The 26,256-nt window shown below is 38.9% G+C and overlaps 1 protein-coding gene across 3 annotated transcripts; it reads right to left on the bottom strand.

Annotated features, from left to right (window-relative positions):
* Positions 1-26,232, bottom strand: ZBED4 (zinc finger BED-type containing 4). 3 transcript variants are annotated; one of them, XM_068402282.1, is made up of 5 exons: positions 26,064-26,232; positions 24,916-25,060; positions 21,494-21,617; positions 20,147-20,224; positions 1-5,290 (listed from the first exon to the last, which is right to left on the bottom strand). In XM_068402282.1, exon 5 carries the CDS (start codon positions 4,850-4,852, stop codon positions 1,364-1,366), a length of 3,489 nt encoding a protein of 1,162 aa, XP_068258383.1. In that variant the 5' UTR covers positions 4,853-5,290; positions 20,147-20,224; positions 21,494-21,617; positions 24,916-25,060; positions 26,064-26,232; the 3' UTR covers positions 1-1,363. The 3 variants fall into 3 exon arrangements, with proteins under 3 accessions (XP_068258383.1, XP_068258384.1, XP_068258382.1); XM_068402283.1 differs by lacking the exon at positions 24,916-25,060; XM_068402281.1 differs by lacking the exons at positions 21,494-21,617; positions 24,916-25,060.
* Between the last annotated feature and the right edge of the window lie 24 nt (positions 26,233-26,256).

The following is a 26,256-nucleotide window of genomic DNA, read 5'->3' as shown; positions in this document are numbered from 1 at the left end:
TAGAAAATTGCAAATAAAATGTTTAATTTCAGAAACTGAGTTCACCATTTATAAATACACTAAAACATAGTAAATGCAAAATTAGATTAGGCATAGGTACAGTATTTTAACAAAGCTACAACTTTTCTAAAAGGTCATAGGCAAATGATGACTTGTTTCCCAAAAAGTATTCAATGAAAACTGAAATGAGAAGATTAATCTCGCTAGAGCTAAAAAACCATGGAGAACGTTCCTTTCAAATTAAATGCTGGCTATTTTTTTCCATTTTATTTGAAGTTTTGAGGGCTCTATATCCCATTTGCCTGATGGACACCAACAGTTAAGAATCAACCCTACTACACAAAATCCTAAGCAGTGCACCATATCCATAAGGCTATTACTGAAAATCAGAAGATCAGTTATTTCTGTACTAGGAGCTTTAAGACAGGCTGTTCTACACAACTGAAATTACGTTAGGAATAAGGGCTCAATTTTTACAATAGGGAAACCTTATAGTTTCGATGCACGAAAGATTAGAAAAGGCTTTAGAATGACATTAGAGTCTTCATGGTAAGTTTCTTGCCTTTTTTGTACACGGCATTAAATAACAAGCATTAATTCACAAACTTTGATAAGACTTCCAAAGAGCTTTTATAAATACCCAGAATATTTCTGTAGTTCAGTTAAAATGTAAAACCTGAACAGTAGAACCCAGAATGGGAAGTTTTACTACCGATTGCTGTATAACTGACATTCCATATCATCTCAAATTTAAGATTTATTTTCAGATACTAAGTCAATAGTCTCCTGTAAACACATCTTCCTCAATAACTCTTAAACCTTTAAGTACTTTAGGGCTTGTAGTTAAAAACACCACATGATAAAAAGACAGCTTGAACCCCATCTTTCATGTACAGCTTTCTTTTCACAACTACAAAAGCTGTTTTGTTGCAATTAAAGCAATGTTCAACTAAAACACAGTACCTGGTTTATGGTTTTTACATAATAATTGAATAAAAAACTACAGAATAGAACTGTTTACATCTTTTTTTTGCCATTCTATTAAAACAAATGACTGAGCTTTTTTAAAGTTCATTTACAATTATGGATTAAAACCTACATAATTTTGTATAATTTGACAAGACAGGCTATCTCTAGTGTGAACTTTTAAAAAACATATATACAATATCTGGCCTGAAGTACTATGAATAAGGCACATGTAGACATATTGAAAGCTGAAAAAAATTAAACTAAAATTTGGAATTATAGTCACTGATTAGATGTCATACATGGCCCCTATTGGAGCAATTTAAAAATCCAAGTTATAGATAGTTAATATCCAGTGAGCAACAATATATTTAGTCTAGCAGTTTGTTCATTAGTTTCAATACTGGAAGTATATTAAAGGAAGATTCACTTTCAAAAAGATAAGCTTTTCAAAGTGTTCAATCATTAGCCTTGACTGACTAAAGTTGTTGCTTTCATTGGATGTATTGAACAATCTCTCTGAAGGAACAATGCTTGGTGGACAACCCAAGAACCTGACAGCCAATTTTGACAGTACTGGCCAAGATGACTTCTTAAAGTTCCAGTAAGTTAGAGGATCACAGTTATGCTCAAGCACTTCTTCCTCCAAGTAAGAAAGCACCATTTCCTCTGGTAACTTTGCTCTCTCTTTCAGGTCTTTTGTTTTCTTCATGTCACCCATGAGTGACCAAAGATTATCTTCCCCATATGAATTTGTAGATGGTGAACCTATATCACATCCATTGGAAACAGGTTTATCATCATCTGAGGTAGAACTCATTATTTCCAGCTCCCTGATTAAGTCTTGTTTATATTGTTCAGCCTCCTCTTCTGTAAATAAGGATGTTTTATACCGGGGATCCAGAAGTGTAGCAAAAATGTACCTTGGATCATGAAGCGTGGAGGACAATCTACTCACCATAGCTTCTTTCAACGATTTCAGCATAGTATCTATGCCCATTGTTTCCTCAAATAGCATTTCTATTTTCCTGTTAAGTATATGAATCATTGGAATCACTTGGCTTAGAGTAGACATGTGCGTACTCATCTCCCTACTAGCAGCTTCAAAAGGTTTGAGAGCATGACACACCGACTGCATGACTTCCCACTGATCACAACTTATTAGCTCCCGAAAGCTGCACTCTATTGACATTTCATCAATTGCTCTTTTCTGTTCAATAAGACGTTCAAGCATATGAAATGATGTATTCCACTTTGATGGAACATCTTGTATTAACTGATGCTGAGGCAACTCATACTCTTTTTGCAACTCAGCTAACTTCTCTTTTGCTTTTGCTGACCGATGGACGCGTTCACAGATCTTTCTTGCAATACTAAGCAAATTCTGAACCATTCTCTGGCTTTTAATAGCCTCATTTACAATGACATTAACAGTGTGACTAAAACATTGTACACTTGAATGATCACCTTCATTTAAAGTTTTCTCTATACTCTGATTATCAGTAACAGTAATCCCAATCTGAAGGCCAATGGAAGTAATCCATGTTTCCCACCAGTACTCTAACTGCTTTTGAATACTGATTCCATTGTAGTCGCAATCAATTTGTGATACATTTAATAGTGCTGAACAATGGTAATCCTCACACTGCGGTCGAAATGAAGACTCAAATGTTACCCAATGAGCTGTCAGGGTTAGATATTCTCGTGTTTGGTTGCTCATCCAAATTCCGGATGTAAAATGGATCACTCCACTTTCAGCTTCTTTAAGATGTGAAATAATTATTTGTTTTACATTATCATACATATCTGGAATTGCTGTCCTAGAAAAGTAAGATGGAGAAGGTAAAGAATACTGAGGTTGCAAGTATTCAAGCAGCCTGTTAAAGCCAATGTTGTCTACAAAAGAATATGGCTGAAGGTCAAGTGCAATCATTTCGGCTACAAGACTTGTGATTTTTTTGGCAACTGGGTGAGAGTCACAAAACTTGTCATTGGTTTCATCAAAATTTGAAGATCCTAGTAATTCTGTGCTCAGTGGCATGTGATTATCCGTAGATGAGGATAATACTGTCTCCGAGACATCAGTTTTCAGTACATTGTTATGAAACCGCTGCAAATGTCTTAGAAGGCAACTTGTGCCTAGATTTGTTGGCTTTTTCCCCCTACTTATTGTACGTCCACAGTGCATACATATTACTTTTGTTGAATCTGCAGAACAAATTGAAAAGTGATTCCACAGTTTTGAGGTCTTCTTACTATTAACAGGAAATATAATTTGATTACCATGTGTAACCATTGTAGGCAAGTCAGTCAACTTTGAGGATGAACATTCTGCAGAAGCCAAAGTGGCGTAAGGAGAATTTGCCAAACTCACATCAAGAAAGCTCTTTTGGTTTCCAATTACATCGGGATGGCGTCTATATAGATGTCTCATCAAGCAGCTTGTGCCCACATCTCCTTTCTTACCACGACTTATCATACAACTGCAGTATCTACATACTGCTTTCAGACTGTCTGCAGGTGACAGTGAAAAGTGATGCCAAACTTCTGATTTAAGCCTTTTCATAATCCTTTTATTTTGCTGAAACACAGCAGTAGGTTCAAATATTAGTGGACCTAATCCCTCACACTGTTTCTCAGGAGATGAAACAAAGGAGACTTCACCTATATCATCAGAAGATGACAGCAGTGAGTCTTCCACTAGAGCATCTCCAGAAGAGAGATTAGTATGGATCTCCTCAGAGATTCTGTCTGGAGAAGAAGAAACAGAAGTTGATTCTTTCATTAGTTTCCCAGGAGAGGATGACATAGAATTCAGATCACTATCTGAGGGTAGTAAAGAAGGCAACAGAGTTGGAGGTGCAGTGTAGAGAGGTGGTATGCTGGTACCACCCCCATTCTCTTGCAGGACAATGGAACGATGGGCTCTCCACATGTGTCTTATTAAACAACTCGTTCCCAGGTCTTTTCCATTTTTTCCTCTACTGAATTCATTCATGCAGTGGATGCAAACAGCTTTAGAATTATCTAGAGGTGACAAATAAAAGTGTTTCCAGACAGCAGATCTCCTTCTGGAACCTGATGTGCTCTTTGGAATTACAATATTTTTTTCTGCTACATTCTCCACAGTGTCATCATACTGGTTGTTGGGTAGCTGTGGAGATGACCCAACGATGACTTCTTCTTTGCTGCACTTTTCAGAAACTGAGAGATCCGATATTTCTTCAGAAGAAACAATAGAAACAGATTCCTCAATTATTTGATCTGGAGACGGTATTTTAGAAGCCATTTTCTTGACCAGTTTTATGGGGGATAGCATAGAACTCAGATCTCCAACATCTGCGGACTGAGGTGGCAGTAACAATGTGGGTGAAGAAAAGGAGGATATACCTGGCATACTTCCATTTTCTTGAATTAGTACAGTGGGGTGGGCTCTCCTCACATGTCTCATGAGACAACTTGTACTCAGGTCCTTTTCATTTTTACCCCTGCTAAATTCTTTCATACAGTACATACATATTGCTTTAGTGCTATCTCTAGGAGATATAAAAAAATGGTTCCAAGCAGGTGACTTTTTTCTGGAGCTTATGTTTCTGCTAGAAAGGAGGCTTTGTGTCACAGCTTCCATTGCTACATCATACAGCGTACTACTATACTGAGAAAAAAGAGATCCATAATCATCTTCATTTTCTGTAGATAAATATTTGCCAGGGTTGTTGGTAATGAAGTTCTTTTCTTTGTCTTCCTGTTCATCACTGCTGTCAGTATGTTTGAAATCATCTTGTTCTGCCTTTATATCCATTCTTTCTAGAGTGCAGTTAATGCTGTCTTCCTCTTGCTCTACTTTTAAGTTATTGATTTTACCCAATACAAAATTACCATCCATTCTGGGGGAACGTGCTTTACTCTTGTCCGTGGATAACAAACTCTTCTTGCCAAGACTTCATTTATTAATAAATATAAATAATTTAAAAGATTATTTAAAATTTGATTAAAATGATGTATCTTGTATATCGAATGCACAAACACAAATGTGCATATGTGTTAAAATAATCTCTGGTTTATGAATTCTGTATCCATGTCATGCATAAGCAAATATGGTTAGTCATAAAAATACATTTAAAAATTATAGACTTAATTAATGGAATATCATTTTTTCCCCAGGATCAGGACATTTCAGGTCATGGATGAATGCTCCTAAAGACAGCTACTGTTAAATGCTTCATGTTGTAGACATAATCCTAAAAAATGAATGTACTATTTTCTTATTGAAGGAAGCCATTCTGTTCATCTTGATTGGGCAACTGTGATTCTTTTGCACCATCTAGAAATAAAAAAATCAGAAGACAAAGTTAACTAACACACTTCAAACATCTACAGTAAAGGTGAACTAAAAACATGCACTAAATGTTCTGTAGGTTTTTTTTTTTCCTTTGAGATAAAAACAATTCAGTGCACTATTGAAGAAAAGAAGAAACCCAACATTTACTCAATACATTTATCGTGGGCAAATACATGTCTACACATGCAGCTCTGGTTCAGCTTTGACAAAATCTACAGTCCAAGCATCACTTTTGTATTGGACACACCTATGCCTTGTCCTACTTCCTAATTCAACCACTGCATAATCATACATACACACACATATATATATACAAACATATACTATATAGCTGTCTATATCTACAGATAGAGATGAAGACAAGCAGGCATTTAATCGTATTAGCACAGAAATATGTACTTAAAACCAAGAGTTAAGTTATACTCCTGTACATGTGAGCCCTTCGTTACTGACAGCAGCATTTAAAAATACAAGATTTTACAAGAAACCTCAATAAGGGTATCCAGCATTGTTACACTAATCTCTCTTCCTCTGACCATAGTCTCACGGGGTTATATTCACACCATAACACTCCCAGACAACACCATACTATAAGGAACAAGCTAATTCTAGAGTTTCACGATTCAAACCTGAAATGCTTAATTTAGGATAACCGGGCTATGCAAATGCCATATATATATATATATATATATGTCATATATACACTGAGGTCTCCCAAAAGCATAGCAACATCACTCAGAAGCAAAGATATATACAGTTGGATACACTGGTGCCTAGTGCAGCACTGCCAGATCAAGTTCCTCATGTACCCAAGGGTTACACTTGAAAGCCCATTTACACCGAGATAGCTCATTTCCCTCATGGGTAAAGATTTCCCCCACCAACAATTCCAGCACAAAGAGAAGGTTTTTGAAGTATAGCTGCATATATATCACAGCGCAACAACAGGCTCAAAAACCAGCCCCCCGCCAGCCCCACACAAACCTGAAGAAGCTGTCTGCATTTGTCAGCAACTTTTTTTTTTTTTCCATAGTTCTATCAGAATGCTGAATTTTGCCAACCCTTTCTCACGTATTCTCTTCTGTCATTAATGTAGTTATTGGTACCTTCATTCAAGATAACAAACATTTTTTGATCACACAGGTGATGCTACACTAGGCACTCCAATTTGTGCAAACTGGATTTTATGGGACTCTTTCTCCTCAGCTGAAGAAAAAACAGAATTCTGAATCGGTTATTTTAAAAACTTCTCACACAATTTTCATGTGTTACTCAAACACAAGAAGGATTTCAGTAGACAAAAGGTGAAATTAGCCATACCTACAAGACACACAAAAGAAGCCTAGGTTGTACTCACACAGCCATTTCCCCCTGTATCAAGACCAATGTCATATTAGCTTTGTAACCTATTTTAATTAATATTTCCCTGAGGTGTGTTTACAAGTGAGATGAGAAACATTTTCTGTGGATTTCAGATTTCTGGAAAGCCTATCACAGCAATAGCTTGCTTTCTTTTCCAGTGCAGGGGAAGGGGCAGGGAGAAGGAGGGGCAATCAGCTTTCTGCAGCTATTTTAAGAAAAGGGAGATGGAGCAGTCAGAACTTGCAAAGAAGGCGGCAGTAACTCTGGTCTTCTCTCTGTGAAAATTTTAGTATTTGTGCTCTGCCTTTCTCTCTCCTTCTCAGAAAAAAAAAAAAAAGATGTCTTCAGACACAAAAAGATATGATGGTAGAGCACGAAAAACATCAGGTTCTAATGACGGGAGAGACTTGAAGGTAAAGAAAAACCTTAAATTTCTCAAGAAATTTAGCAGGTTTGTGAAATCACATCTAAGAGCAACTCTGGCAGCAGAAACTAAATTTACATCACTCAGTATAAAACTGAATGAAACCCAAGTTAGTGATCACACACATATTGATGATATGGAAGCACGTGCATCTGGGACGAGAGCGAGAACGTAAGACAGTCAACATTTTTAATAGAAAAAAAATCCTCTTAGATTGATTTCATCTTTATTTTGATCTAATCTGTGAATTTGGAGCTTGTACTGCAAACAGGAAAAGCAATATATAATAAGGTGTTGTGACTTAGGATCACATAATAGAAAGGCTCACAAGCAAGTGACTCCATGCAGAGCTTAGAGAACATAAATTATGCACGTAAGTGCCAAGTTACAGTAAGCACGTTACAGATTCCTAGCTAGATTCACACAAAATGCATTCATCCATTGGCACAGAGTTCTGATGAAGTTGTGCACAATTTCTTCGCCTCAAAACAGGCAATCGCATCTCTAGCCTGCAATTCCTGTAATTCCTTAACTATGCAAAACCAATTCTAGGCTTTGAACAGGAAAATCCATGGAGAAGCTTCACTTGTCCCTGCCCTGATAAGCAGTTACTGCTTAACACAGCTAAGCGTAAGATGGAAGATTTGGAAACAGAATCACAGAACGGTTACGGTTGGAAGGGACCTCTGGAGATCATCTAGTTCAACCCCTTGCCAAAACAGGTTCCCCTAGAGCACGTTGCACAGGGTCGCGTCCAGGTAGGTTTAGGATACCTCCAGAGAAGGAGACTCCGCAACCTCCCTGGGCAGCCTGTTCCAGTGCTCTCTCACCTTGAAGTAAAGAAGTTTTTCCTCATATTGAGATGGAACTTCCCTCATTATTTGTTAGCACTGTTGAAACCTGATAGATGACACCAGTTGCAAACTTCATAACAATACTTAAATAGATTGACACTCATTAACAATACACATTGCCAATGGTTAAGTTCTTGATCATTATCAGCCATTATCACTACATATTCAAACAGTGAGGCCCTAATCATCTTACCCTAAATTAGCTTTGAGTACACAACACCACTGAGCTGATGCCATGTAGTTAAAAACTGATGGTTATGGTCCTTGAGGGTCTTAGCTTCTGAAGTTGAGTTGAATAGGTGAGTGTGCTATTTGGACTGTGAAGCAGGAACAAAGGTGGTAGACTTCTTTCTTCCCTATTTCTCCTTGCTGTCGCTGGGTGGTTTTGATGCTCATAATCTCCTCCACCAAAAAATGGTGTGGGAAGCAATCCCATCTGCTCCTGACACTATTTACCTTCTTTTCTTTAGGATCAGAAACTGTTCTTGTTCCACCAGAAATCTTTCCCGCTTATTCTGTATCTTTTGTTTTTGCTCGCAGATTTTACTGCTTGAATTGTCGATTCACTTGTTTTTCTCTCCCCTCCTTGTGCAATTAAACATAGGTCTCCCTTGGCAGCTACATATTCTTTCTATACTTATGCTTAGCTGTGATATAAAATGCTTTCATGCTGTTAGGAGGGTTACGCTATCAGCAGTGCTACAAAGCACGTATATACTGCAGCCAGTTACACTATTTTAGTGTACTTACAACTGAGTTTAAGACAAGTAAACATCAATTTTATCTTGTCCACTTTACGGCTGTTACAGGTCTCTGGGTACACAGCACATATTTTTCTGGGTATTGTTGTTGCCTTCTAGGAATGCAGAATAGCTGAGATTCTTAGAGGAGACTCATTAGGGCTGCTAGATCACCTCCTGGGAAATCCCTAAAGTTGGATCCCCCTTAGAAGATTTTGCATGTTTTTTTTCCATTTTCTTTCAAACATCTTAGCATGATCTCTATTACTTTGAGTGTTACTACACTATACTGTAAAATTAAGTCAAGCTCCCTCCCTTCAAACACCCTTGAGGGTTCAACCTACATTTTCTTTAGAATACAGTCCCCAAAATGCTCAGGGTTAGAAAGACAGGTATGTTTTTCATCTCCCCCTCCCATGCCAACTCTATGTAAGAGTCAATCAATCTGTTTTAAAAACAAATAAAACACTCCATTCTATTTTAAAATTTTATAGTAGCCTAGAACAAAGTATGAATTTGGTTATGACCACCTTTACATAGCTTATGTATACCCTTGGACATAAGCTACTTGAAGTTAAGGACTACTGCTAAACAAACAGGATCTTCAAGGAGAAGGAAAATGTTTTCAAAGGTACAAAAGGCTACAGGCAGTCAGTTCAAAATTAAAATGATTTATGCCTTTGAAATCTCCTCAATCAGATACAGACAAGCAGCGAAACAAAGAGACTTAAGAATCACCCTGCAACAAAAATCTTCAAAGAAAATAAATGAAACAAGAGGACAATTATCTACTCTAATGTACTACTCTAGACTATGAGCTCCTGAGCGGCTGTAAACAGTCCGTGGTTTGCTGTGGTAAGAAGCCTACAGAAGCATTTTATAGGATTTTCCATTCAAAATTGGATTACTGAAAGCGTATGTTGGTTGACAAGAAATGTCAGGAGAATGTCACTGATCCAAAGAGTGCCACAGCGGACTGCCATGACCAGAAGAAATCACTGCTGAAGTAAGGGGGTAAAAAAGAGAAACACTGGTGTCTTGGGACTGCAGAGACATACATTAACATACAGAGAAGTATGAAAAGCATGCAAGAACACTGAACCATGAGCAGACTGTTTGTAAAGCAGATAGTGGCCTGCAAGCTTTAATCAATTCTAGATTTTAGGTTGAGTAGTCAGGCTATAATCATGGACTTGATTACATTACAGAATCTTAGTCCAAATAACAGTCTAAAGAAAGTTGTTTAAAACACTTTAAATCATTATACAAGTGCATATAGTGTAAATACAAACACACACACCTGCAAAATGCAAGAGCAGTTGTTTCAAGAAAGATACAAAATGTGGAGACAAAGTGAAAGTAAAAGTATTTACTAGCTTGAAAAAAAAAAATCAAAAGTAGTAACAGATTTTGAGCGTAGAAGGTACATAAAAGCACATTAAAAACAATTTGCACAAATGAATGTCAGTTTTAGAGTAAATAGTGCTAATCTTGTTTATTTTTGGAAATGTACAGACTTCATTAAGAACATCAAGTAAAAAGAAAATCCCCAAAAGCAAGCCATACAAGCAAAAAGGAGGAGACATTTTAAGAAATTATTATTAGCTTCCACTTCAATGTCAGGTACTATGCTAATTAAGGAATATTTGCTAAAAAAAAAACAACCAAAAAAAAAAAAAATCCACTCACAAAAAGAAATAAAATACTCCCAAAAAACTGAAAACAAAACACACATTCAAAAACCTGTAACAAATAAGCTGAATATATTTGTATAAATGTATAACCTAAATGAACCTTACCACTTTCAAAGTTACAAATCCCTTGAAGAAGGAAAACTAAGAACAGGGACATTTTTTCTCTATAGAAGTTTCCTGTGACAAAATATCAGTACTAGCTCACCCATAAAGAACTGCAAAGTTTGCAAGATACTGAGCAATTAAAATGTGGTATTAGAAGAGACTGCAAAATTAGCATGTTAAGTCACACTCTGAAACAAGGTGGGTCCTATGCTCCGTTCTCACTGAAGCTCCCAGGAACCTGCACAGATGTACCAGCATGAACTAGTGGATGCAATAGTGTAATTGGAATCAAAGTACAGAAAGTGAGTCTTAATAAAAGAAAAGTTGTTCTGGACCTCATGGGAGGTATGATTTGTAGAGGACTGTTGGGAGAGAAAAGAAGGGGAAGGTAAGGCCACCTTTATTGCTCCATTACTTTTCCAGTCACCTGAAAGGCAGATCTTCCATTAACCGGTAACCGTTGTGGTTTTACAAAGGTATTCTCTCCAACTTGCAAAATACCCTCTCATGTCCACGACCCCAAACACTCCATCTGGACACAAAAGAGTGAAGTGTGGAAACAGCATCACCAATACTGTATATTGCTCCTTGTTGACAGGAATATTCTTCACTCTAACCAAATACTGGAACAGAATATAACAATTAAGACAAGTAATATTAGACATTTTTATTAATCTTATATGAAAAAGTTGAAGTTTATAGGAATTTGTGTACTTAACAGAAAATATGTAAAAAAAAATATTGGTGAAGTGTATGTTAATGAAAGGAGAAACATCATAACCCAAATCATATCTGAGTCAATTAAAAAAAGCCCAAAAGGGCACACACAGAAAAAGGAAAAAACAAAGACAGAAACTATTACTTTTATAACTGCTCTCTTCTACCGGAGAGAAAAACCCTGATATTAGAAACTCAAAGTATTTTTAGTTAAAGTTTCAGCTACTTACTTTTTTTCCTGCTTATATCTTAACAAAAGTGATATATGAAAGTAACAAAAATACAACATTTTTGAATATTGGCTGAGAAATATCTAGGTTTAGCTCTTGTTCTGTCACAAGCTACTGGTCTTACAGAAGACTAAATTTCTCCCTTCATGACCAGTTAGGAGGGCTATAATATTTTATCTTTCATTTTTTGTTTATGTTCCATCTCTTCTGCCACGAGATTTACAGAGTCATCTTACTACGTGGCTTATCCAAGGTCTCACTTTCACTAAGGCTCCCCTAAGTACTCCTGAAACACTTGCAGAATGAAAAAAAAGCTTTTATAATTTTTTTTAAAATTCCATTTTAGAGTGAAATAAACATTTAGAAAAATTCTAGTTTACACATAGGGAGCATTCATGAACAGTTTTATATGTTTGTGTAAACCAGAAAAGACTGATTCAGCTCTCAAGACTAGGGCTGGTGGTGGGAGGGGGAAAAAAAAAAGGGGGGGTGCATTATTTCCTCCAAGGCTGGAGCATTTCAAGGATGTGTGACCAGCCAAGCAGGATGCCATGCACAGGAGCTGTAACAGGCTGGGAGGCAGGAACCAGGCAGCTCCGGAGGATACTGTAACTGCTGGGCTTCAGCTGCTGGAAGAAACCAGGCAGCATCCTGACAGGGCAGCTGATGCCCTCAACTCACTCATCCCGGAAGGGAAGAGAAGCCAGGAAAAATTACAGAGATGAAATAACATATCCAGAGTAACGCATAAGGAAGGAAACGAAAACATGCTTTGGAAAGCGACAGGACAAAGGTACGTGCTCAGAGGCTTGGGGGACAAGGCAGAAAGAACAAGAGCCCTCCAAGAAAGGTATGTGAGCTCCCCGGTGCGCTCATGCTGCTTGTCAGGACACGACACAGAGACCTCCAATTTATCCAAGTACAAAGATCATTCATGCCTCTTCACATTGCTGAAAAACTCAGTGCCTGGTGTAAGGTGGGGTCTAAATCAGTCATCCCAGACAGAGAAAAACAAGGTGTGGAGAGCTGAGTATTATAGCCATAACTGTCATTAGACTCTGGGTACTCAACCCTAATTACAAACTCAAGAATTTAGCTAAAGTAGAGACTGAAAAGCTAAAAAGACTACCAGCTAAATGTAAATATTCCCCCCCTTTCTTGCCTCCTGTCCCCTAAAACATCAAATAATTTTACTGTGAACATGGACTATTTTATATTAAGCAGTAAAACAGACCTGCCACTGCCAAGTTACATTTTCTTGGTTTAGCAGTCTCTGGACTCTTCTCTCTGCCTTCTGTTTTCCCCACCACCACTAAATTAACAACAATGCAGGAAGCTAACAATCAGCAGCACAGCTCAGAAGTGACAGTTCTAGTTTTAGACTCTTGCTAAAGGGACAGTGTCAAGTTAAAATCTAACCAGTACACAGAAAACACCTAACATTGCACACACTCAAACTCCTCAAACTCAAACTCGGCCTCTTACTCTTTTAAAAGTCGTTTCATTTTGTACATCTGTTTTCTCCTCTTGCTGCTGTAAACATTAAAAAGTCTATAGGACTCTGTTTTCAGATAATTTTTCTGATATTCCCTGAAACCTCAGGAAAGATTCAAGAACTGAAAGCCCCAGCTTTGTACAAGTATCTCCATCTCAAACTCTACATCATCTGCATCACAGTGTACAGAAGAAAGTGTGCACACTAGCTCCCCCTGCACAAAACTACACTGGCTCCTACACTGATGTGTAAAAGGAGTGAAAATAATTCATGACAATGGCAAAACTGAAGAGAAATGGTATGATTTCCAGATTAGCACTATTTAAAAAACACGAAGCTGAGATGAAGTAAGATTTCATTTTCAAAATTAATGTTTTTTTTTTTAAAAAAAAGAGGATCTGGTTCTTAATTCAGTTCTTACACCAGTATATCCCCAGTCATAAAACTTCTTTAAAAGATTGAGATAATGCTTTTTTAAAATATTGTACATTTTGCATTATTTTTTAAGTCTGATATAAATAAGGATATTTGTGTTAGCATGCACATTGTTCACACCTGGCTGACATTTAGTTCTGGCATCCCTGTTCAGTGCCCAACCGAATTTGCTAAACATGCTCAGTACCCACGTGTTTCATCAGACCTCAATGACACAGGCTGACTGCTCAGCATGTTTAAGAACAAAGCAGGGTGGGGAGTCAAAACTCAAACTTATTTCTGGAGAAATCAGTCTTCATAATTTATTTGACAATTTATTAAGCAAAAAACTCCCAAGTTTTATATTAAAAAAATAAAGAAATATCCCTGTGTTGCATGTACCACCATACATAATATTATGTATCACCACAAATAGTAACAGTACGCACACCTACAACCACCTGATAAGCCTTTAATTCTTGCTATTTTTTTTTTCTTAGTGCATTAAAAATACCATCGGATTTCAAATGAGGCTATCTTCCATCACATGCCCTTTGCTAACTTCCCATAGCAGCACACTATAAGAAAGGAGGAAAAAAAAACAGGTCGTACACATGCTAATAATTTCTGTCCCAGCTTTTACTAAGAGATTGCTCATAAAAAACAGATCTGTCACAGTAAATAAATTATGTCAACATTTATCTAGCATCCAAACTGTCTCTTAAGCGTTGAAGTGTTCTTTCTCATTATCTGGTATGATACTACCCCGAAGCAATACTTGCAGGATATGTTTCTATGCTATTGTTCACACCTACCAAATGTCAGACCTGTCTGTCATTTGTTAAAATGTTGATGGTTTAAGCAATAATTTAATCAAAACTTTAAGCAGGATTTTCCTAAGTCTTACACATCAGTTCAATATTGCTCCAAGTGGAAGTTACACATTATACTCTTATTTTGATATTTTTATTATTTGCATTTTTTGACAAACAAACATTACATGCTAATAAGATGGGACAATTCTTAATGTTACAAGAGATAAGGTGGTCTTAAAAAAATTTAGATTTTTTGAAACAGCTGAAGCATGTATTGTTTGGTTTATAGAATTCTTAGTGCAGGACATGAAAGCTGCTTTTAGTATCTCATGCTGTACAATTTGGGGCTGAGGGGAGGGTAGATGAACAAAGGTTGCAGTAACACAACACGAGGGTAAAATACATAAGATAAAAATAAGAACAGAGTAGGGAAGGTGCATCAGTATTATTATGCAACAGGAAACAACATAAAACCAAAAACACAGCAACAACAGGTAAGTTCCGAAAGAATGAAAGACAAAAGACATTTACTCCATGTTCCTAGAGAACAGCAGCCTGCCTTCAGAAAAGCATCACAAAATTCAAAGCAAAGCTCCTCTGACACTTCTTTTCCACAAGTCATCAATTCCTCTGCCTAGCCCATTACACCCTTCTCTCCTCCTGTGCAGTCCCCAGCTAACAAAATAAATGGGATAGGATTAGGACAGGAAAGTCTTCTCCTGACTAGTCCATCTTCCTACCTTGCAATATACTAGAAAATATACACTTTTGCTATTTTTTTTAAAGTCTATCTTTAAACTCAGTAATAGTGAAACCTTAAGCACTTTAAGGATGATTTCAAAAGGCTAAAAATGAGACACCTGTAAGGAGAAAGCTGATAGTTACACAGCTGAATAGTCAGGATGATGAAGAATGAAAAAGCAGTTAGGAGAGGCACGCCATGCCTTGTGTACAGCAAGTCTTCTTGGAATTCTTGCTGAAAACATCCATGTAAGTACAAAACATAAACAGGGTCCTTTACATAATGTAGCATTATACTAACCTGTTTGAACTATATTTTTTCTAAAATAAATAAAAAAAACCCAAATTGAACGATAGCTGTTGAACTGCTAAAACTACCATATATTAGTATCTATTTTGATACTAACCAGATCAAGTCTAAAGATGGCTGTTTTAAAAACCCTTCATAGCTACCCATTAATCCAATTCTGTGTTCATATTGATGCCAGTTAGTTACATGTCCTCAGATAGTTTCCCTTGTGCTACGGAGAGGTTTTCCATGATTTACACATATTGTATTCGTATATGTGTAATATGACATAGTACTATGCTTATATTATGTGTTTGTATCCTGGAACGCTTGTGCATATAAAGGCAGGTTAGAAAGAGTCATAGTCCCTGAAAAGACAAAAAATATTTTCAAGAGGTTAAACAGTAGTTTAAATACTTGGTAGGGATTTTTTACAGCTAAGCTTAATCATTCTTTCGTCACAAAACTTTATTTCAAGTCAGAAGATACCCTCAATTGCAAATGATTCTCCAAAGAAATGTTTCTTCTCTGTACCAGGTATCTCCTTTCTTCCTCATGTAATAATTTGAAGAAACACATCTAGATTCTACCTGAAGCAAGGAAAAGACTCTCTCTTTACTACTAAGTATACTAAATATAACAGAAAATAATATTAAAAATATCATTCAAGATAATTTTTATAAAGTTCAGAAATACTCAGTTTCATCCTGTCAATGAGCACAAGAACTGCAACAAATACAACCAGGAACTTTAAAGCCAAGCTTCCATATCACATGCAGGCATAATCGATGATGGCCATGATAGGGGTGAACTTCTTATGCCCCTTTCAAGTAATTTTTGTCTTTTGGTATTTTCTAAGTAAATTGTACATGCATCAGTAGCATCTGAAAGTTTCACCTGATATCCTAGTTTAAAAAAAAAGACCTCAACTGTGTCCCTCTCAAAACAAACATTCTTATTCACAAAACGGGGGAGAGGGAGAGAGAAATGAGTGTACAAATCTCCCTATTCACTTGTCAACCAGCCTGTCACTAGTGTCCATGACAAGGTGTCTTTTCCCTCTCAACCTCTTTTAGGGACATATTCTCTTTACCTTCTTCAAGGCAAGGTGAGACTTTGCAGCAAAGACCCAGCTGACACGGACAACCAAGCCAGGAAAGCCAACATTGTTTCTACTAGCACCACACTGGGCATAAGCAGGAAATCCAAAGAGACACTCCTGTCCCTGGCAAACAAATAGCTCAGTCTTCTCCCAAAAGAAACGGTTTATAGGAGAACCATCCTACTGCTGTAGACACAGATTTTAATTTGAGCAAATAAGGTTTTGCTTGAGGAGCAAACAAAAAATACAACAAGAATTTTAATTGAGAATAAAGGTTTTTGCAGTACCTATTCTAACCAGTGCAGTTCATGAGCTTTAATTCATGTAATGCAACCTGTAATTTAAACAAATTTTACAGAATAAGGTTATATGGGTGGTTTATTCAGAGCAGGATCAAAGACATTTTTAGTACAAGAGCAGGTAAAGAAAAGGATAGCCCTTGCTGTTCCCATTTGCTTGATTTCTAATATGATACAGAAGCCATAATAATTATTTTAATAAAATTAATATTTTTGAGGTATAGAAAAGCAAAATAAATAAAAACATTTAGAGAAAGAAGAAGGATCAGGAAGCTCCCTGTTCTTTACGAGCATCACTGTATTTCCTATCATAAACAGATCACGGTCTCCCCACCGCACAGTAAGCCACAGAAGACAACTCAAAATCCCTAGCAAAAGAAAAGAAGAATGGAACCTCAATTGCTCCTGTTTTCCAGTGTCAAATCCAAAGATGCTGGCAACAGCATAGTCTGCACACTGTTTGGCTCCCTGAAAGCTGACCCACTCTTCCTACTATTTCAGGGGCTGCTAACTGAAGTTGCAACAAGTGAAAACCTTTCATGTAATGAGTACTACCCTGTTGTCTTTTGGGTTGTTTTTTTTCCCCCCTGTCTCTAGATATGCTCCCATAGTTATTAGCATATCACGTTCCCACCTTTAATGCAGAAGAAAGGGAACCACAGAGTAAAAATAGATAATAGTATATGATTGCCATTATCTATGCCACATTTTAGCATGGATTTGCGGTCCCAAACCTGAAATAAGAAAAGCTCTCAAGAGCTGGGAGCCAGTAGTTGGGTGGGAGTTATAAACAGGCAGCAGTTTCCACACCGTTCTTTCCTCTCCCACCTCCTCCATTGCACGTCTAACACTACTAGATCCCTTGAATCAGGAACTAGATTTTCTTAAAGCATCTAAACTGCACATGAAAGCTACTGTATACCATAAGCACTGGAAGACTTTAATTCTTACACTGGATGCTTAAGGATGTAGACCTATAACGTTTTCGACCTACCAAAACTTAAAATTTTAAGAGAGAAGATAACATCTGGACAGCAGAATATTCTCATCTTTGTTCTCAGCAGACTCTTCAGCTCTATATAACTTTAGCTGGAACTAGATGAACTAGATCGTGGGTTGGAACTAGATGATCTTTAAGGTCCCTTCCAACCCAAACCATTCTATGATTCTAAGTGCCCATACTACCAAAAGAGTGCCGCCTTAATCACAAATGAAGAAAGCATCACAGAGAGAAGGAATGTTTGCAAAATGCTAGCTCTCTGGGTCACACCATTCAACTCCAGGAGCTAGTATGTAATAACTTATTCATAATATGCAGCATGGTATGGTCCGTACTGGTGAATACATCACATATTGCATATCGATACACTGAAACACAGAGGAAAAACAACGGCAGTCTTCAACTACCATACCATGAAGGAAAAAATACCCCAGCAAGAAGCAGTATGAGATCACTTAAAAGATTATGTATTTGGTATATTCCTCACATTCCATATTTCCCAAAATAAACATGTAAAAATGACTGTGTTCTATAAAACTTCACCAAAAAATAAAGAAAAAAAAATTGTCAAAAAATATGTTCTATAAATGCATTTTTAGGCTGACTAAAATTATCTAAACTCTATTCCAGACTGCTTACAACCTGAATTTCAATAAAGCACATGAATATGACAAAAAAAAAAAGAGGTGATAAAATGTATACACTTTTCTGTTGGAGCTCATATTGATGTTTAATTTCTTTAAGACTAACCACTTACAAATTTTATTATCTACCAGAATAACTGAACATGCAGTCAACAGTTATTTCATCTGGGTTTATAATTCAAGAAATATTTCTTGAAGATACTAAGACCAGATACTCATTTTCAGCAGACAAGTAGTATTAAAGTAGATATTTTCATTGAAGGCTTTTAACGTTGAAAGACACATTAGAAAGGCACTTTAGGTAGAACTATAAAATGCTACAGTGCTTGATATCATGTAATGAAATGGTGCAAAGCATAAAGTGACCCTAGATGAGTACATTAGAGTTCGACATTAAGTACATGAGAGTGAACTTGTGGACATTCTGGCAAAAGCAACATTGTTCCTATTACCATATTTCTTTACAGTGGTCTAGAACTGACTCAAAAGGCTGCTGCAGATGACGACTACTTTTTCCTGCTCTTTGGCTATGCTACGGACTTGGAAAGCACTGGCAGTTCATTTTTGCTTAGACTGATTAAGAACGATCCACAAGCAGATTTAGTATGTAAAAAAATCCCCCATACCTTCTGTATGCGTCACCTAGGAAAACCTTCCTTCAAGAAATGAATCTGAATCATGTTTTTATTTTTCTTTTCCTACGGAGGCCAGACTGTAATGAGGATAGGCTGAGAGAGTTGGGGTTGTCAGCCTGGAGAAGAGAAGGCTCCAGGAAGACCTTACAGCAGCCTTTTAGTACTTAAAGGCAGCTTACAGAAAGATGGGGACAGACGTTTTAGTAGGGCTTGTAACAATAGGACAAGAGGTAATGGTTCTAAACCAGAAGAGGGGAGATTCAGACTAGACAGAAGGAAGAAATTTTTTTACAATGAGGGTGATGAAGCACTGGAACAGGTTGCCCAGATAGGTGGTAGATGCCCCATCCCTGGAAACGTTCAAGGTCAGGCTGGATGGGGCTCTGAGCAACCTGATGTAGTTGAAGATATCCCTGCTCACTGCAGGGGGACTGGACTAGATGACCTTTAAAGGTCCCTTCCAATCCAAACCATTCTATGATTCTATGACCCCACCAAGACTTCCTAGCTCAACATTTTACCTATCTTAAACATTTTGTCCATCTGTTGCCAACATGCATGTTAACCAATAATACAGGCAGCTTAAAATTTGAACTACTTTATTTGGGGCAGGGGAAGAATTAAAAAATAATCAGAAAGTTCTGAAACACTACACAAGAATAACACTTATTGTTAATCTACACATAAATGCTGATCTGCATATCAACAATTTTTTTCTACTGCATCTTAGTCAGGAATCTCAGGCTTCTGAAAAATCCGTATGCAACAGCTTAAACTGAATATAGAAAGAAAAAAAAATGTTTCAGACAAAAACCTTAGAAGAAAATAATAAAATTTACTTTATCAGTGAGGACATGAAAATCTGAGTAAGACAAGTGTAATCTGAGTATAGGATGAATGTAGCACGTAAGTTACTTCCCCCTTTTAAAAAGGGCAGACTGCAGGGTAAGGATGTATATATGCCAGCTGTTAACACAAAGTAAGAGGTGCTCCACAAATCATAAACTATGTACTATTACTGTAACACTGTAAAGATATCCAGGCTTACAAACTTAATGTTTAAGTCTCAGGCACTCATACAAACCTTCTGCTAAATTATTAAGCTCCATACAAGTCAATGCACAGGCATATAATTATCCATTACCTTTGTCCATTGGCTTACTCTAAATTAATAACAACAACAATGACACAAGACCCAAAACGAACAAGATGCCCACTAGTTTATTGGGAAAAACAAACAAACAAAAAAACAAAACAAAAACAAACAAAAAAACTTACACATCTGTTCCACTGCATGCAGGCGGCTTCATTTGACGTTAAATCCTTGCTACTCAAACTTAATGATGACGATTGTATCTAAGGAAAAGAAGACAGTAATTCCTTTTAACAATTTTTTTTAGTCATGTTAACTGTCACAGTGGCAAGTCATGGGATGTTTCAAGTTTCTCTTTAGGTGGCAGCTCCAGGAGTTACACTTACATGACTAGCTCTCTCCTTTTTTCAAAATTCCTAGCCCTCATATTTCTTCACAATTATTAGACATTTTCAACTCTAGAGCTCCAAAGCAAAAAAATCAAAATTACACCTCCCCCTAAGATGAGTACTAAAAAGATTTAAAAGTAAAATTTTTGTACTTGTCTTGGCGCTGCTCCATTTTCTTTATGCTCAGGGATGACTACATCCCACGATGAATGAAACCAAGCCTACACTACATGCAAGATTTCAAAGGAGCTTGCCAACACCTCTCAATGCACTACAGGATTAAGCTGGCAGCTTGTTACACCTTCTCTTCACGAGCTAAACATACTGCTTACACAGTGCACCCAGCATGTGTATTAACCAACATGCAATAGCATAGGATCAACATAAGATTATCATTCCCCATGTATGAGAAAGGAACGATTGCAAGTGGGGCATATTAAGTCAGATATTTTGACTTGGCAACAAAACAGACCAAAGCAGTCTATCACAGGACATATTTCTGGAGTTTTGCAACTTCAGTTCCACTGACCATTACACAGACATGAGTGTCATTGTGCAGAGGCCCCACCTGTTCCACTGCCCCAGTACACTTAAAAAACCCACTAACTAAACAAGAAATCTTTTTGCCATCTTAGAAACTCAGGAAAGTAAACTTTGACTCCAAATCTAAATGCAGGAAATGCTGGACTCCGTCATGCTTAGTGGTTAGGATGGTGCTTTGTCCTCTTTTCTAAACTTCATACGGATCAAGCATCAACAGGGGTTAAATCAGAAAAGCATTCTCCCCACCAGACAGTGCTCACTGCTCTTATTCAGATCGTGAGATGGTGATTGACATATATACATATATACACTCACATATTTTTTTTTTTCCTTTGAGAAGCAAAGCATGTCTCAGAGGGTGGAAAGTTCTGATTGCTGCCTTACTGTGCTTTATGGAGTGAATGATATGTAACTTCTTTTACTGATATTTTCACTTAAAAATACTTCCATACTCCCTCTTAAGCAAGTGAAAACATCTCCAGAGCTGTGTGGCTGGCTGATTTGGCTGTTAAGATGAGACACTTCAGCTGTCCCTACTACACGAACATTTAAATAATGTATACAAAGAGGAAGGTGTCAGCCAAGGAGACAGAGACCCACCCGACACAGGGTGCTCAGCAGGAGCAGTTAGGGAACTCTCAGAGACGTGGATTCAGCTCCTCAGGCAACGCAGGGAAGTGAACCTGGCTCTCCCACATTCCTTGTAAGTGCCAGAGCTGTCAGACTACAGGCAAGACAGAGTACAAATAATGCATCTTTATCATCCCCGATGTCTTTAAAAAGCAACACCAAAACCCCACAACTCTTCCATTCCCATTTTCCCATTCTTTCATTTGTTTAAGTTGACTATAAAATAGTTTCAAGCCAGGCCAAACATTTCATTCAATTCAAATTAGTTTTGGGTTTTCTTGATTGTTTATTTTAGTGACAAGTATAACAAAGAAAAAGTCATTTTAGCTGGATCTGAGTGTATTTTCTTTAGAGGCAAACACTGATTCAGAAGATAGCGTACAGAATTACAACAACAGGTAAGCAGCATAATTACTGAAATGCTAATTAAATGAACCTATTTGGGGCAAAATTGGCACAAATTCTTTGATCCTTGTCATATGAGATAACATATTATTAATTTTAAATCCCCTTTTCCATACATTTTGTAAAGAATTGCAAAAGAGTATTGCTAAAATATGTCACAGCTGTTAAACCATTCCTATTTTCAGCCATAATTTTCAAGCTATTGACTACTGAAATCCAGAGCTGGCTTTTGTATTAAATGTACAGAAAATCTGAGTGCTCAGTGCAAAAATTCCTCTAACACACCAAGGGAAAAAATGTATCTGTATGACACTAGTGAATGTAAACTAGCAGACATGACTCAAAAAAAAAAAATCCAACAAGTTTTCAGACAGCTATAACAGTGAACTAGTAACCCTCTCAACCTTCAAAGAGGGATTGTCCAAACCTACATGTCATTACAAAGCGAAGGGAGAAGGGAAAGAGGTGAGAGATGGAAGGGAGGCAAGTGTGCAGTAACAACTAAACAAAGCACACAGGTTGCAAGTTTAAATAAAGATTATGGTAATATTGTAATATTTCTTATGTCAACATCCACTGAAAACCAGTCTTACACAGGTTACAGGAAAGACTGATACTTCACTTTTCAATATGTTGTTCACTATACAAAATTCACAATTTGTTCTGAATTATTATACTTGAATGAAAATAAGTACCTTAAAAATTAAGATATGTTATTCTCTGTCTCACCACAAAAAAAAAAAAAAAAAAAAAAAAAAAAAGAAACAAACCAATACCACCATGGTTAAACTATGTATCACAGTAATTTAGGATAGAAGTTCTTCCACTTTGGGAGAAAAAAAAAAAAACAAACTATAAAAGCTTTAGTTGTTCTTACTTCTTGTTGTGTATGCTTTAAAGTCTAGATTTCACTTGAAAGCCCTCTTTAGGTCGCAAACTACTCAATTTTCTCAATAACCGGTTGAAATCAATCCCAAAGCTGTGAATTGATAGATACGGATGATGCCAGTAGTAAATGCAAAATAAACAGCCAAAGTTGTACAGAAAACAATGCACATCTGCCCCATGCAAGAGAACACCTTTTTGTGAAGCCTGTTTTGAAAGCATACACTAGAACAGACAACATTATGTACATTACATTAATTTATGTCGATAGTACTAAAATACCTAGATTGTTCCTACTTAGGAAAAAAGTGTCAGTCACAATGATGAGTTAAACACTATGGTCTACATTGTGCAAAATCCCCAACTACACTATCTATAATAGTGTTTTCTAGCTAAACCTAAGCTAATATACATGTATCATCACACCTGCTTACACAAAGCCAATTATTTTAACTGTACATTACAGTGGCAACCCCATAGCACAATATGCTCATTTTAAAGATGAGAATTCCTACAAACTAAAAGCGAGTCTCAAAAGACAGGAGTTACAAAATCCTCTCATAGAGTCTTCACTGTGAATGATGGTAAAATGCAGCAAGGTGTTGGGAGATACATCATCTGTATTCCTTAACTGAAACTTTCTCAGAGCCACAAAAAAAAAAATCTCTAAGAAGTTGTTGTATTTAGGGTTCTAAAAATTAGAAGAGAACAAATTCCAAGAAAAAGGGGAGGAAAGGCCACATAAGCCAGCAACTATTCCCTACGACCTAAGACTTTGCCAGGACTTCCTTCTGTAATACCTAGTTCTTAAGAATCTTTGATAGGACGATATTCTACTTTACATGAATAGGCAATTTTAAACAAATGTGTGAAATTCCGTTGCCCTCCTGTATTTCCAAAGGACCTGTTACAAGCCTTAGTGATTTACTGTGTGTGCTGAAGTAGACCCCCCCTGCATTAACCACCCATGATCCCAGCTATTCTGCAAACACAATTCTTGCTCAGGATGTTCGCAGTCTAGGTTTGAAATGAGCCAGAATAGGTAGAAACCCAAACAGAGAGAGAGGCCGTAGCAGAAAGACAGTAAGCATTGCTCTAAGCTCATCACCTGTCTAGCCTTCCACTAGTATACACTTTGCCTTTCACATTATCATTGAGGATGCTGTACATTTCACAATTTTGCTTTATATAGAGTAATAGTAAAAGAGCTATAGTTATTCAAAAGTACCACTGTTCAGGAAACTTTTATCTGAGACACTTAGTTTAGATATTTCATTTTACTTTCATTTTACTTATTCTCGATCAATTCTTATATTTGTCTGCTCTGGAGAACTTCCGCAGAATAAATTCCTCAACAGCTGTTAAAGTTGGAAGATACTAGCAACACTGCAAGTACCAAAGTAGACAGACATCCAACCATATAAAAACTTTCAGCACCTTGCCTGCTGGTCTCATACCTAGCAGACAGCAAATTTTTAAGAGTCCACAAAAGAATTTCTGCCACTTTTAATATACAATGAAGAGATGTAAGATTTTTTTTTTTTCTCCACAAAACCAATCTCCATAGCAAATAATAACTAGAATGCCCCTGCCCAGTATTTGTACAAATACAGGCTTTCTAGTAGCAGCGTGGTATCTTGGGGATAGTTGATAAAAGTCTTCCAGACTTCACTACCCCCAGTACGTACTCCATGAACATCCTCCCAAGGGTGCACGTCTGCGCTTTAAATGAAACGCTGAATTACTGAAGATAACCTTTAGAAGAAAAGAACTGCCCTCACTCTCTTGAAAAGCAAAACTCATGCACATACATCATGCGTGACAGACAACAACGTGTAAGGAAAGCCTGAGAAGTACTTTTATGTTATGGGGGCTTGAAAGACTTTCTCTGCTTGGCGTTATAGGCATAGCATGACAGCTCATGCTAAATTATTGAAATCTCTGAAAGATACCCGCAGAAACAAGACACGACTGCTTCTAACACATAAGCACCAGGGAGAAAGGACTGGGGAAAGAGGACTTTTTCTACACTGCAAAGCCAAATACTACTAAACTTAGCAATGATAATCAGAATCACCATTAATGCAAAAGACACCTTTTACCTTTCAGGGTGTTAATAAACGTTTTTACACTTTTAGTAGACTGCACGTGCAATAGACGACTTTAAGTGTATCAGACTCCCTCTGAAATCCAGTAAGCGTTATAACACAGCCAGTCCCTACCATCGGCAGCTGTCTCAGTGCAGATCTAGAAGTTACAGAAGATATTTTTAAGGAAAACTACCACGTCCCAAGTACAAATCGAGCGCAGCAGTACATGAAAGTTAAATTCTGCAGTTTTTCCACATGCACCTCTCCTGCACGACTCTGCCCAAGAGGGACGGGGCTGGAACTTCACCCCACGCAGGAAGAGATGCGGTGTTTACGCCGCGGCCGAGGCCGCTGGCGGGCGCCTGCCCCCCTCGTGTCCCGCGTTCTCGGGGGGGAACGCTTTTTAGGACTTCCTGGGCTTTTCAGCCCCGGCGCCCAACTAGCAAGCCGGTGCCCGAGGAGCCCGCCCGCCCGCCGCTTCCCGCGCAGCCCCGTCCCGCACCGTGCGCCCTGCGCGGAGCCGCGGCCGCCCGCTGCGGGGGTCGGCGGGCTCTCCGCCCCCGGGGCTGCCCGGGCCATCTTAACTGGGGATGGCAGTGGCCACATGGTCACCGCTGTCTCCGCGGGCCCGGCTCCCGCGGCCTCCCGCCGGCGCGGCCCCGCCAGGTGAGAGCGGGCGCGGAGCCCCGGCGGGTCCCGCCGGCCCGGCCCGCGCCGCACACAATGCCGGGCGGGCTCGGGGTGCGGCCAGCGGCTCAGCGGGCACCTCTCCCCGGGCGGGGGGCGGCAGACCCCGCCGGGCGGTCCGGGCCACCGCCGAGCCCCCGGGGACCGGCGACCCCCGCCCGCCGGGCCGCCCCGGCCCCCTCCCGGGGCCTCGCAGACAATGGAGCCAGCACCGCGGGCCTAGTCCCCGGCTTCCTGCGCCGCCGCCCCGCCGCCACACGCCCCCTCCCCGGCCTGGCGGCGCTGTCCTGCAGGCGCTCCCAGGCGGGACGGGACGCCGCCGGGCCCGGGGCGCGGAGCCCCGGCCGCGCAGGCACCGGCGCCACTGAGGCAGAACCCGGCGGAGGGAAGGGACGGGGGTGGCGGGGGCCGGGGAAGGGCGAGCCGGACCGCCCTGCCCGGCCCTCTCCCGGTGCCGGAACGGTGCCACTCACCTCCCCGGGCGGCCGCCACAGGAGAAGTCGGAGGTCGCCGCCACCGCCCGGCCGGGCCCGAAGGAGTTAAAAGGAAGGGCCGGGCGGGACCGTCCCATTCATTAGCCGGGCGCTTTGTCTCTGGCGGCCGCCGCCACCGCCGCGGCACTGAGCAGGCTGCCCCGGCTCGGCCGCCACGGGGCGCGCTGCGCAG

This window comes from Nyctibius grandis, chromosome 5 (assembly GCF_013368605.1).
Source record: "Nyctibius grandis isolate bNycGra1 chromosome 5, bNycGra1.pri, whole genome shotgun sequence".
In the NCBI taxonomy this organism is placed as follows: Eukaryota; Metazoa; Chordata; class Aves; order Nyctibiiformes; family Nyctibiidae; genus Nyctibius; species Nyctibius grandis.
Note: the sequence above shows the minus strand (reverse complement) of the source record. Positions and strands in the feature narration are given on the sequence as shown.